Here is a 14,081-nt window from a genome sequence, read left to right as displayed (position 1 = left end):
TCAGAGCCAGCATTGCATGATATAATAAAAATATAAGTTTATATAAAGTAATGTTAATTAGAATTAATACAGATTCAAAGATAGAAGTAGAGATGATGTCACAATATATAGAACACCATTACATCATGTAAGAATAAATCATGGATTTGAATGTAAACAATAACAAGTAGTTGAAATGCCGTCAAAAACCTATAAATAATTTTTTTTTTTTAATGTGTTTTTTAATTTTTTTTTATTTGACCTTTCTACACTATTATAATTAATCAATAGGTTATAACCAGTAAAAAACGATTGCAGAGACTATAGATATAAAAATGATATTTGAATTGTTAGTTAAAGCTGTATAATTTTTAACATTCTACGTTTTCAGGTGTAAGAGGCAGCCAGGAAACTACACCAAAAATCTACCATGAACAATTGTTAACTTGATGCTATAGATTGTCCTAAAGCCATTAAAATTGAATTATTGTGGTGTGTGTTTTTTGTTTGTTTTTTTTGTTTTTTTTGGATAGTCTTATTTTCATGTTTGTTTGTCCTGGTAATTGTGCTTAAGTTGAATTCATATAAAAACATAATTACCTATGTTATGATTTGGTTATTAGTAGTTACATTCAAAATCATAATTGAGAAACAAATATAATTAATTTTCCAGGATTTCAAGCTGTTTCTAAATTATATTTTACATTACAGGTAAAGTTACTTAAAATCTTTAACAATGCTGGGAATGAGTGAATCTTTATGAAACAGATGGGGCTTCAGAGCAAGCCCATTTAAAAAAAAAAACTACTATAATATTAAGTGTTTATCAAATCAGATTGTCAGATTGAAAACATTGAATGCATTTTTTAGCTGTGACCAAACTTGTTAATCTTCGAGTCCTGCAGGACCGTGCAGTCTGCACCTAGTTGATAAACTACACCTTGTAGACCCTCACACACCCCATGTATATACATGCTGCTCCGTGATCTCATTCACATAAATCAGATGTTCATCTCCAGAGAAGGTGTTGTAATGTAATTTCTACCAGATGGAAATAAACAATGCAGAAAGACCATACATTAACTCAATTCCTCTAGGCTGCTCAGGCAGGATAAATTGTAATGCTTTACTTGTGACCATGGAAGTAAAAAGTCTTCATGATATCATTTCCTCTGTGACTTCCCCTTTATAATCTTGGGTAAGGCTGTAAGGAAACTATATTATATATTTATGTATTTCTCTGAGTGAAGGACTGCACACAACAAGGATTTAAGCAGAATTTAACAAGTTTCCTTTTATTGATCCCAATAGTTAAAGTTACACTTTAACAGCTTAATCATTATCATTAGACACAATAATGAGGCTACTAGTTATTAACAGAAGTTGAGCAATGATATCAGTTAACAATAATTTCTGAAAGAGGCATCAGACACCACACTTGTGTGTGTTCATGGTGGGTCTTTATGCTTCTCTGTTGCACCTCTATGTCTGCTGTTTCATACAGTTTTTACACCCTTTTGTGTGCAAAGCTTAGTTGCTGGCTTATCTCTCTGTGTGTTAGCAACATTTTGACAACTTCTGCTTGCACCAGGTCAGGTGAGGTCAGTTTTATTGACACTTTCTCAGGCAATAACATTCTATCCCTGATGGCAGCCAGATAACAGCATGCTTTGCACAGCTGCACTCAGAATCGTAGTTTTGTACTGATAATATTTGCATGAACTCTTTACAAGACCATGTGCCGTTGTTAATTTTCTCTGAGTGTATTGAGGAGTAAGGACTGCATGAGCACAGCGAATGGTGTTTGTGAAAAGTGTAGGTGAAGGTTGACAAGGAGAGCCTATTATTATTATTTTTACAGAATAACAAATGTTTATCAAATCATATTGTCAGATGGAAAACACTGAATGAATTTTTTAGCTGTGACCAAACTTGTTAATCTTTGAGTCCTGCAGGACCGTGCAGTCTGCATCTGGTTGATAAATTACACCTTGTAGACCTTCACACACCCCATGTATATACATGCTGCTCCATGATCTCATTCACATAAATCAGATGTTCATCTCCAAAGAAAGCTCTGTAACAATTTTGTGATTACAAGACATTTAGAGGGGTATTTAAGGAGTCCTGCATTGCTTATTTTTTCATTGATTAGAAGAACACAGAAACCTTTTTGCTACAATGAAGACACTCTTATTAGGGCTGGTAAGCTTTTACATGCTAGTGCTATCTAGAACAGAAGAGTTACCTGAAGTGGACAATAATAACAACAATAATGCACTTTCATCTTTGGATATAACCAAAAGGTTTGATGACCTGGCAGCAAGGTTGAACATATTGGAACAGGAGCTGAAGATGAAGCAAGGTATTGTAAAAAACAACAACAAAAAAGTACTTATAGTAGTCAATACTGTACTAGTGGTTGAATGACAAGTGTTGAGACAAAGTTTTTCATTGTTTTTTTAAAGCACAAGGATCTAAGGATCGGAATTGTGCCTACAAGTGACAGGGAAAAATGAAATATTTCCTATGGAAGTTGTTTCACCTTTAATAGAACTACCACAGGTATATTTGCAGAAATGATCTTGTCTATTGTCACGTTCTTATGTGTCTATGTAAGCCCGCTTGTTGCAATTTGCTAATGAAAAGGTATTTCTTTTTCCTGTTTTGCACCCAGTTTTTAATGTGAGTGCACTCTTTAAACAATATCATCTTTTAATAGTTACCCCAATTCATAATGCTGAACAACATACTGAAAACGGATGTTGTTTAGAGCCATTCAAAATGACTGTAAAGTAGGAAAAATGACCATTAAGTAGGCCTACATATTATTCTATACAAATGAAGAAGAAGAAAAAAAAATGCTGAAGAAACGTTTAAAAAAAATCTTCCACCAACTACATCAGGGGTGTTAGGTGTTGTCTGAGCTCTGGGCAGGTCCAGCTGCTGAGATCTGAAGAGGTCAGGCTTTAGGGTGGTGTGGTTGCTAGCAGCTGCTGTCAGCTCCAAGAGGAGCCAAGGAATAAATTGCATATCATTGCATAATGAAGAGACACACTGTTATTGCTATTGCTGTAGTGCTTTATCGCTTTTTTCTGTTTAGAGACACCGAGGATTGCATTTTCGGCTGCCCTATTTAATGACGGATACTGTGGCCCTTTCAATACTCCAACTACGCTTGTATTTTCAAACACATTCATAAACCTTGGCAACTCATACAACCCAAGTACAGGTAAATGGGAAAATAACTGCTTTCATATTCAGGTTCAGTTTTTGTATGATTGTCCCTTTTAAATAAAAAAAAAGGTAAACAATGTATTGCACCAGGTAGACCCCAGTTCCCCATTTCCTTTTTTAATTCAAAATGTATTTATCTACAGTATATTCAAGGTGGGGGACTGTGAAATGGCTACTGTTTAACTAACTGCAGGCATGGCATCCTTATCCTGAACTAAACAACATGTCCTAGCTGGTCAACTCATCCCAAATAGGTCTCCCAAATGGGGCACCCGAGTGGCGCATCCAGTAAAGGCACTCCGCGCTGAGTGCAGGATGCGCCCTATAGCCTGGGATCACAGGTTCGAATCCAGGCTATGTCACTGCCGATCGTGACTGGGGGTTCCTAGGGGGTAACTGCCCGAGTAGTGAGGGCTTAGGCTGGCAGGGGAATCCATGGCTCACCGTGCATCAGCGACTCCTGTGGCCGATAGGGCGCCTGTGGTTCTGCAGTGGAGCCGCCAGATTTGTGTTGTTCTCCAGCACTATAGGTCTGGTGGATCTGCAGTGCGAAAAATGATGGCTTGGCAGGAGCACGATTCGGAGGACGCGTGTTCCAGTCGCCGTTTCCCGAGGAGGCGGCGGCGGCGGCGGCGGCGGCGGCGGGGGCGGGGGTGGGGGTGTTGCGATCGGTGAGCCGAGGATACACATAATAATTGGGCATACTAAATTGGGGAGAAAACTCGGTTAAAAAAAATTGGCGACGACTAAATTTATTTAAAAAAAAGAAAAAAAACAACTCATCCCAAATGTTGATTAAAAAATCAGGTGGTCTGTTTAATTACCTGTTAACCCTAAAAGGGATTGCAGCTAACACAATATTTCCAGAAATCGTATGTATTTTGCACTCCATTAAGCTGCATAGGTATCAGATGATGTTTTGAAAGAAAATCACGTAGCAAACATACTATCTGTTACTAATTTAGTTTAAAGGAAGTTAAAAAAAAAAAAAAAAAAAAAAAGTTTTTTGCTCTTGTCACAAGAAATATGTGATACTTGCACTTCCTGGGTTATTTCACCTAACCAGTCTCTTCTAGGTCATAGCATGTTACGGCTGAAAGCATGTCAGTCAATAGTGGTCAGCTGATTGTTTTTTTGACATGTTACAAAAAACAAACGTGTTTGTTTGAAAACTTGACATTGAGACATACAGTATATGATGAATGAAGCTACATAACAGTTTTATGGAATCACTTTAAAGGGGCTAAAAGATGTAGCAACTGCCCTGTATGAAATTCATGTTTCCTCTTATATATTGCGTGGGGGTTACAATTTGATTATTATGTGTTGTGTTTTATTTTCTTATTTTTATTTTTTTCTTTACAGGCATTTTTACAGCATTTGTAAAAGGAACCTACTACTTCAGCTTCACCGTGTTTTTAAATAGTAATTCAAAAATGTTTACCAGCTTGATGAAAAACAAGGACAGAGTCGTTTCAGTGTGGGATAACTATTCTCCTGACAGCAATGACTCTGGCAGCAACACAGCTATTGTTCAGCTGGAAGTGGGAGACAATGTGTATGTAAAACTGTATGAAGAGAGGCAAATATACGATGATGGGACAGGTTACACAAGCTTCTGTGGGTTTCTGTTATTTCCTTCATAAATGGCATCATTACAATCCCGATTACGCAAAGCAGTAACATTTTGTCATTATCATTTGATACACACAAGTAACTAGGGAGTTGATACTATATATATATATATATATATATATATATATATATATATATATATATATATATATATAATGTTATTTTATGCTTTTAAGTCAAACGTCAAGACAAATGAAGAACTCCCCCTAAATATACAAAACACATTGTCATCTGTGTGGGAAGTTTAATGCTTATACAATAATCATGTACAGTTTGTGGTTAGTTTCATTTTTATCAAAGGTGGAGTTCTATGTGAATTATTGTTTCAAACCTCACAATTCTGCCAAACATGACCCAAAAAAAAGCAAGAAAAATTGAATATAATAATAATAATAATAATAATAATAATAATAATAATAATAATAATAATAATAATAATAATAATATCCTTCCAAACAGTCATGTGGTCCCAAATATAGCAGTAGTACCTCAAACTTAACTTTTGTACATTACATGTTGTGAGAGTAGGTATTCTTTATTTTTCATCAATACTTTGTGGGCAATGAATTCAAAATCTAAGCCTTTATCTTATACATGTGTTGGTTTCATTTGTATTAGGCTTAATGCCAGTGTTTTCTAATGTTTGGTACAGTACCATAAACAAAATGTCACCAAGGCATTGCTTATGACATTTATGTAACAAAAAGTTGTATTGTTTGATTTTTGCTTGTATTTACAAACCTTTATTACAAACTGCATGGTAAAATAAAAGTATCTGAAGCAACATAACTTTCCTTTCTTTGCTTGTGTAACCTGCTTTCACGTCTGACTTCAATGCAGCTCTGCAGTGATATAATATGCAACCCTGCACTGCATCTTCCCTTTTCTGAATTCAGATTTGTATTACAGAGGTGAGTTTTCAGGGATATGAACACAGTACCAAATTATGAACTGCGCTACAAAAAGTATCTGATGGTAGTAACTACGTAGACTAGTTATGGCATGAGAACTGATATGCATACAGTAAGTTTAGCAAAATTATATATTTCTAATTCGTTTATCAGAATGTTTTAGAATCCCCAAATATAAAGAATTGATATGAAAACAATGATCTGCAGGTAGATTGACATGTGAAAATATATGGATTTAAATGACTCTGTTGTTTATGAAAGGGTTAACAGCAGCATTATGCTACATCATTATTTTACAAACTGTTGACATCATGAGCAAATGAACATGTGCACTATAAGAACAAGGTACTATAAATGAGTACCGTGACAAAATATATGGCACCTAAATGAAGAAGACTATTCCATAACTTAAAATAAAACGAAAGAACACAGCAGTGCAAATGGACAGTCGCACAAGAACATACACATTTACTTCAGCCTTTCTAAGTACTGTGACAAACATTCACTGAAAATCAATTAAAAAAACAATCCTATAACCCTGAACTTCATTCCAAAACCTTGCATTACTCATTTTAACAACATCATGATGATCATATGAGACTTAAGTCAGCTGACTGTCAGGTGACTGTCAACGAAAACGTCCAATGCAAAACATGGCTTTCAGCGGAGGTGTGCTGTGGTGGTCGTTGCTGCTATTGTTGTCGACCGTGGCAATTGAAATAACAGTAAGCTATTGTTTTTTATTTTTAATTTTTTTTTTTGGGGGGGGGGGCACAGTATGTTTATGTCGGTAATAACTACAACTGTTTATATTATTTTATCGGATTGTGAAAAGATTGAGCACTTCCTTGTATGGAATATTGAAAATATGCACTTAATTAAGTTTGCATTTCTCTGTTTTCATTATTTTCTAAACAAATTATTTTACAAACTTGGTATCTGCAAGAAAATCTAGCCAACATGGGTTGTAATGATAAATTCAACTCCAAAGTGGCGATTATAAGGATTCGATACATTTTGTCCTAGTACTATTTATTTTTTCTCCATGACTCCAGATTTTTTAAAATGTAAAAAGTCTACAATCTTAACCTTTTTGCACAACCTAGTACTTGAAGAATTAAAAAAAAACCTATTACATCAAGTACAAGTGTGAACGAGTCTTTCCACATGTTTTATTTCGAATTTAGTTAATACAAACAAGTCTCAAAAAGGGATGGCATTAGTCTGTCGTGACTCTGGCTAAATAAATTATGTAAAAATGTACAGACCTGTGATGAAGTTACTAGTTGTTCAGTTTCTACTGCACATTTGGGTTTTAACTCGTATATTCATGATTTATTCAGATTGTTCTTCAAAAGGGAGATTAACAAAGTGTTTTTTTTTTGTTGTTGTTATTTACAAAGAAAGGGCAATGAAGCGGCCATCGACATATAATAAGAGGTATTATTTGATTCCCCTGTAGCTTGCATCTTCTCGCACTTTTGAGATTGATTATAAAAATGACTGCTTTCGCAAGGATGGCAAACCATTTCGCTACATCTCCGGCAGCATTCACTACAACCGAGTGCCTCAATACTACTGGAAGGACCGACTAGTTAAGATGTACATGGCAGGATTAAATGCAATTCAGACGTAAGTAGGCTACAATTATTGGTCTATTCATCAGTATCCTAAGAAAGCAACGCATTAGATTGATGTTCAAGCACAATAACAAGTGTGTTATTGTGCTTATAAAATATATTCCCAATGTATAATGATAATTTGTTTTAAATTGTAATAAACTCGACAAGCTCTAATGTTTATTAGAATTTGAAATATCAGAGTTGTCTGGTTTTACTCTGGATCACTTTCTGTCGTCATATCCTGGTGATTTTTTTTTAAAACCGAAGCATCAATATTGGTCTCTAACATGTCTAACCTCGAAGTACATCTTTGCCCAGCAGTGTAGCCATTAACTTGTTCCCCTGCAACACGCTGCCCCTAGCGGATGTAAGCAATACCTAATTTTGTTTTATGGGATAATTCTTACTGATGTATTTCTAACATCTACTATGGCAGTTTCAGGGGATAATAATTAACACTGGTGTACTACACAATGTTGTAAACAGATGTGATGACTGCAACAGAAAATGATACAGTCTAAACAAGAAGATAACTTATATTTCATACCCATACCTAGTGACTATTAAAACCAAAGCATATATATATTGCACTATTAAATACACTTTTTAAAAGTGAATTATGTATTATAACATTATTGGCATTTCCACATAATGATAATAACCCATTTATAATGAAATAATTTCAAAGAAAGTTCATTCGCAGTGTTGCATGTCTTTACACAGGTATGTTCCATGGAACTACCATGAGCCTTCACCCAAGCAATACAATTTCACAGGAGACCGGGATTTGATATCATTTTTGCAGCTGGCCAATGACATTGGATTACTAGTGATTCTGAGACCTGGGCCGTACATTTGTGGAGAATGGGATATGGTAAATTAAATTATGCAGGTGTATATGAGGGATGTTCCATGAAAATGTAAGTTATCAATATCAGACTCCTGGCAAACTCAAGACTTTTTTTGATGATCACATTTCTGTGTATTAGGATACTCCCATCACCACAAAAAACTTGGAGAAGTCATTGATCTGTTATTGATGACATTAATATGGTGTTTCACAGAATCGCCTAAAACAGTTTCCTGAAAATACTAAAATATCCTTTTTATTCTATAGCACATGGCTGGATCTGATGCATAGAGTAAATAAAACATTCAAGTGGGTATTGTATGTTACACTTTAGTCAAAATCTGTGGTGTACCTGAGTGGACACTGCCCCCATGAGGTATTACCCAGTATTAATGGTTCAAACTACCTATCTAAACCCACTCCTTGAACAACATCTTACTCCAGATAAGCACTGGGTGTCTAAAAGTGCTTTTTAGAGCCTATTCCTGTAGCACTAGAATGCTGTGGAATGGTAACCATGCTTACTGTTGTTTTACTGGAAAGGCATTTTATCTCTGGGGTTCATGAGCTGTGCTTTTCCTCAGGGTGGCTTACCTGCCTGGTTATTGAAGAAGAAAGATATTGTGCTGCGATCTTCTGATCCTGGTAAGATGGGCTATGATTTGATGTAGCCTTCTAAGAACTTGCTGCAGTGTACCATGGTGTAAATCAAGGATTTAAATTTTAAAGTTTTATCAAAAACATTATTAACTATTAAAGTATTTGTAGTTAACAAAATAGCTGCATAGCATTTTCTCCGCCATGGACATGTTTTGAAAGAAATGCATGTTATAGCAAATGCGTATTTTAATTTTAAAACATAGACTGTAGTACTACACAAAAAAAAAAAATCTGTTTACAAGTGTGGCAAAGTGGCTGGTAAGGGGAACAGGTGTAGCGGTGATGTGGTGCAGGAGTGACAGGCAGACAACGGTATTCCAGTGAAAAAGGTGCTTTATTTCTTTTCCAGGTCTGGTGACCGAAAAATAAACAAATCCCCGGCGATACACAACAATGTGTAACGTACGGGGATAACCATAAACAGGGCACAGTCCCGAACAAAACAAACAGACGGTCACCTGTCCTGGGTGAGTGCAGTCATGATGGTGGTTTAGTGTAAACACAGATAGTGCAGTGTGCAGTGGTGCTCCGGAACGTGCTGACCCTTGGCGACAGCTCCGGAGTAGTGCTTTAACTGTCTGGTGGTGAAAAACACAGACAATTACACAGACAAACACAACAAAGGAGGCTGTGTGGTCCAGTGGTTAAAGAAAGGGCTTGTAACCAGGAGATCCCCGGTTCAAATCCCACCTCAGCCACTGACTCACTGTGTGACCCTGAGCAAGTCACTTAACCTCCTTGTGCTCCGTCTTTCGGGTGAGACGTAATTGTAAGTGACTCTGCGGCTGATGCATAGTTCACACACCCGAGTCTCTGTAAGTCGCCTTGGATAAAGGCGTCTGCTAAATAAACAAATAATAATAATAATAACAAAACACAACACGTAATTATTTTCCTTATTTTAACAACGAGAGCTCCTCTCTCGATCCTTCTCTCTCCAAACGCTAACCCAAACGAAGGAAAAGAACAGCGTTACCCTGGCCCCTATATGTAATCCCGCATGATATCTAGGTAAACGGTTGCAGCTGCCTTATTACTTGCAGCTGCCCCTCGTTTACCTGTCAAATCAATACGTTCTTACAACAGAGTCTCGCTTCTTTCCAGGCTGACCCACTTCCCGGTCCCGGAAACGAACTGTCAGGCCAGCCCTTCCAGATACTTCTCCTCCCGTTCTTTAGCGCCCTCACAGGTCGGGAGGAAGATTTATCACCAGAACTCATTGTATTTCTGTCACAACAAGCCATGCTTTTAGATTGTATAGCACTTCCTGGGTGATTTTGTTCCCAGCCTTTCACTGACTTTTTTCCTGCCAATCAGCTGCATCCCCAGTTGATTGGCTGACTTGCTTTCAGTAACCCAGAAAACTAAAATAACCCCAGTGCAATCTGATAACCAGGCATGGAAATTGAGTTTCCTTAACCCCCAAACTATTACCAGATATCGTACTTTAAAATGAAATATGTGTGTCACAAAGACGGCCAGAGTGGGTGGCGTCAGACCAGACAGGAATACACAGACAGAGATTTGGTTTGGTATAAGCTGGGCGCGTGATCGCGCTCAGGATTTAATAAACAGACAGAAAATAAAAGGTTTGAAACAACAAAAACACAGGACACGGCACTACACGCCAAAATAAAGAGACAAACAAAACACTAAACAGACGGTGCAGGACAGACGAACAAACACGGTGAGTGAAAACACTTAACTTTACTTTACTTTTGACTTTCTTTTCTCCTTCTCTCTCTCCCGTTCTCCACTCACCGAACACCAACCCTGACTGACTAAAAATGTGCCTATTTATACTGTTGTGCTGGGATTCAATTACTAATTAATTATTCACTTGAATCCCAGCACGTGAATTAATTCTGTGCAACCCCGTGCTCACATACTACATTTAACCAGCACGTGAAGTGATTTGTGCTCTCCTCGTGCCTAAATACAAATCTACACTTTTTAAATACACGTGAAACACAGACCCGTTTATATCCCGTGTACCAATGACTATACACCAACATTAACACACACACGCAACATACAACACAGATCACACAAATGCACACAGGGGCGGGGCACTTTGCCACATATACCCCCCCTTGTGCGCAGCACACATGGCCTCAACGGCCACCTCCCCCCTTAAAAACCCAGCAGTCCAGAACAAAGTCTCGGGCTGGGAAGGGAGGCTTCAGTGGGCCCTTGGCTGGCAATGCTGTCAGCACCCCTGCCGGTAGTGGCACGGCTGACAGCCTGTAGGTCCCATCCTGCAGCGAAAAAGCTGCGGGGGCAGGTGGTCCCCCGACCTCCCCCTTCTTCGTAGCCGGCAGCTCCCTCCTGTGGGGCTCCGGCCACAAGAACTCCTGCAGCGAAACTGCTGCTGGGGAAAGTTGTCTCCAGACCTCCTCCCCCTTCTTCGTGGCCGGCAGCTCCCCTTTCTGGGGCTCCGGCCACCGTACTCCCTGCGGAGGTACGGGCAGCAGAGGCAGCTCCTGCTCCTCTGCTCCGGGCGGTGGCGGAGGCAGAGGCAGCTCCAGCTCCTCTGCTCCTGGCGGTGGTGGAGGCAGAGGCAGCTCCTCTGCTCCTTGCGGTGGTGGTGGTGGAGGCAGAGGCAGCTCCTGCTCCTCTGCTCCTGGAGGTGGTGGAGGCAGAGGCAGCTCCTGCTCCTCTGCTCCTTGCGGTGGTGGTGGCGGAGGCAGAGGCAGCTCCTGCCCCTCTGCTCCTGGAGGTGGTGGAGGCAGAGGCAGCTCCTGCTCCTCTGCTCCTGGAGGTGGTGGAGGTAGAGGCAGCTCCAGCTCCTCTGCTCCTGGCGGTGCTGGCTCCCTCTGCTGTGGTGGCTGGGCATGTGCACGCCGTGCTGCCTTCAGCAGCATAGCGAGAGGCTGCTGGGGGACACCAGCATCCTGCCCTTCTCCCCCCCAAAAATTTTCAGGGGGTTGAGCCTGTAACTCCTCCCCTTCTGGCTCCTGGGGCTGAACCAGCGGGCATTTTCCCTCTGCTGGTGGCTTGGGTCCCAGGGCTGTGGAAGCCCCGACTTGCCTCCCTTTGGGCTGTGGACGCCCCGACTCCTCCCTGTTGGGCTGTGGACGCCCCGACTCCTCCCTGTTGGGCTGTGGACGCCCCGACTCCTCCCTGTTGGGCTGTGGACGTTCGGGCTCCCCCCACTCAGGCGTAGGACGTTCGGGCTCCTCCCACTCAGGCGTAGGACGTTCGGGCTCCTCCCACTCAGGCGTAGGACATTCGGGCTCCTCCCACTCAGGCGTAGGACATTCGGGCTCCTTCCGCTTGGGCTCCTCCCATTTGGGCTGTGGATGCTCAGGCTCCTCCCATTTGGGCTGTGGAGGCAAAACCAGCAGGCATTCACCCTCTGCTGGTGGAGATGGGGACAGCAGGTACTCACCCTCTGCTGGTGGAGATGGGGACAGCAGGTACTCACCCTCTGCTGGTGGAGATGGGGACAGCAGGTACTCCTCTGCTTGTGGTCCTGCTACCTGGGCTGCTGTTCCATTTATGGTTGCCTCCAGGTAGCTGAGGACAAACTCCACACCTTCCTCCAAGGTGTTTGGGGTGTGTTCCTCCTGATAGGCCTCCCATCTCTCACTGTCCATCATCCACAGGGCCCGGACGATTATGGGCAGAGACTGGGCCTCCAGCCCAGCATTCTCTAGGAACCAGCCCCGCAGTTTGATGGCGTCTTCTGCCATTGACCTTTTTTTTTTTTTTTTTTTTTTTTTTCCCAGACCCCTCCTGGTCTGACGCTTGGAGGCGCGGCTATCCCACGATGACACCACGTGTCACAAAGACGGCCAGAGTGGGTGGCGTCAGACCAGACAGGAATACACAGACAGAGATTTGGTTTGGTATAAGCTGGGCGCGTGATCGCGCTCAGGATTTAATAAACAGACAGAAAATAAAAGGTTTGAAACAACAAAAACACAGGACACGGCACTACACGCCAAAATAAAGAGACAAACAAAACACTAAACAGACGGTGCAGGACAGACGAACAAACACGGTGAGTGAAAACACTTAACTTTACTTTACTTTTGACTTTCTTTTCTCCTTCTCTCTCTCCCGTTCTCCACTCACCGAACACCAACCCTGACTGACTAAAAATGTGCCTATTTATACTGTTGTGCTGGGATTCAATTACTAATTAATTATTCACTTGAATCCCAGCACGTGAATTAATTCTGTGCAACCCCGTGCTCACATATTACATTTAACCAGCACGTGAAGTGATTTGTGCTCTCCTCGTGCCTAAATACAAATCTACACTTTTTAAATACACGTGAAACACAGACCCGTTTATATCCCGTGTACCAATGACTATACACCAACATTAACACACACACGCAACATACAACACAGATCACACAAATGCACACAGGGGCGGGGCACTTTGCCACAATGTGCTATAACATATGTTTTTTTTTCAGAACTGCACATTTGAGACTTGTATAGCTAATGTTAGTGAAAAATAGCCAACATGTAAGAAATGATCTTGTGGCTAAACATAGAACATTGTGAATTTACTGTGCTGAACATTTGTAAGGGTTGCTACATTTTAGTGCCACTAAGAAGAGTGGTGTGAAGAGTGTCACATCTTTCAGTAGTTCCTTATCTGTCACTTTTACATAGCACAGATATCAAGATGGATATTATTAATTCATGTATCACAAACACAAGTTCCTTAGAGAGCATTCATCTCATATTAAGCCGAGTCTTCACAAGTCAGTCACTTTTACTGTATGACCTCATTACCACACAATGGCAGGATCTGCTTAAAGCAGTGCAGAAGGGTGTGGCATAAAAAAAAGTGTCTATCCTGTTTGCTTAAATTGCTCCCCTCCCTTGAAACCTGCTTTGCTGTAAGACTGTCAAGCTGGCACACTTTTGCTACTAACTGCAGCAGTTGGGGGATTATTTGTGATATTTAATAATGTCTTTGGTAGTTAACAAAGAATAACATAAATAGGACATACATATTTTTTGTTTGTTAACAGATTTCATTTGAGTATTAATAAGTATAATGATGATGATGGAGATAATAATATTAATAATAATAATAATAATAATAATAATAATAATAACACATACCTGTAAAATACATTCTTTTCTCATATATTTTGTCAGTTTCTTGGCACTTATCTGATATTAAATGTATTGATTGTGTCAGACAAGATAGGCGACACC

General features: G+C 40.1%; 2 protein-coding genes across 2 annotated transcripts in view; both read left to right on the top strand.

Moving 5' to 3' along the window:
• Positions 1-1,618: 1,618 nt before the first annotated feature.
• LOC117435378 (complement C1q-like protein 2) lies at positions 1,619-5,640 on the top strand. Its single transcript, XM_034058475.3, has 3 exons — positions 1,619-2,344; positions 3,083-3,211; positions 4,582-5,640. The coding sequence occupies exons 1-3, from the start codon at positions 2,161-2,163 to the stop codon at positions 4,860-4,862; spliced, it is 594 nt and encodes a 197-aa protein (XP_033914366.1). The 5' UTR covers positions 1,619-2,160; the 3' UTR covers positions 4,863-5,640.
• A 734-nt stretch (positions 5,641-6,374) lies between these two features.
• glb1 (galactosidase, beta 1) overlaps positions 6,375-14,081 on the top strand; it is a 43,736-nt gene continuing 36,029 nt past the window's right edge. Inside the window, exons 1-4 of the mRNA XM_033993610.3 lie at positions 6,375-6,487; positions 7,225-7,394; positions 8,108-8,258; positions 8,819-8,879. Coding sequence (XP_033849501.2) covers positions 6,407-6,487; positions 7,225-7,394; positions 8,108-8,258; positions 8,819-8,879 — 463 coding nt within the window. The 5' untranslated portion in view covers positions 6,375-6,406. The remainder of the gene's footprint in view (positions 6,488-7,224; positions 7,395-8,107; positions 8,259-8,818; positions 8,880-14,081) is intronic.

Source organism: Acipenser ruthenus, chromosome 3, assembly GCF_902713425.1.
Source record: "Acipenser ruthenus chromosome 3, fAciRut3.2 maternal haplotype, whole genome shotgun sequence".
In the NCBI taxonomy this organism is placed as follows: domain Eukaryota; kingdom Metazoa; phylum Chordata; class Actinopteri; order Acipenseriformes; family Acipenseridae; genus Acipenser; species Acipenser ruthenus.
This window is presented reverse-complemented; position numbering and strand designations above follow the sequence as displayed.

What these genes read in the sequence shown, in the direction of transcription:
- LOC117435378 (XM_034058475.3), top strand. Translation starts at nt 2,161, where the DNA reads ATGAAGACACTCTTATTAGGGCTGGTAAGCTTTTACATGCTAGTGCTA. An exon ending in GGAGCTGAAGATGAAGCAAG is followed by an intron (nt 2,345 to 3,082) that starts GTATTGTAAAAA and finishes TTTTCTGTTTAG; the next exon opens with AGACACCGAGGATTGCATTT. An exon ending in CTCATACAACCCAAGTACAG is followed by an intron (nt 3,212 to 4,581) that starts GTAAATGGGAAA and finishes TTTTCTTTACAG; the next exon opens with GCATTTTTACAGCATTTGTA.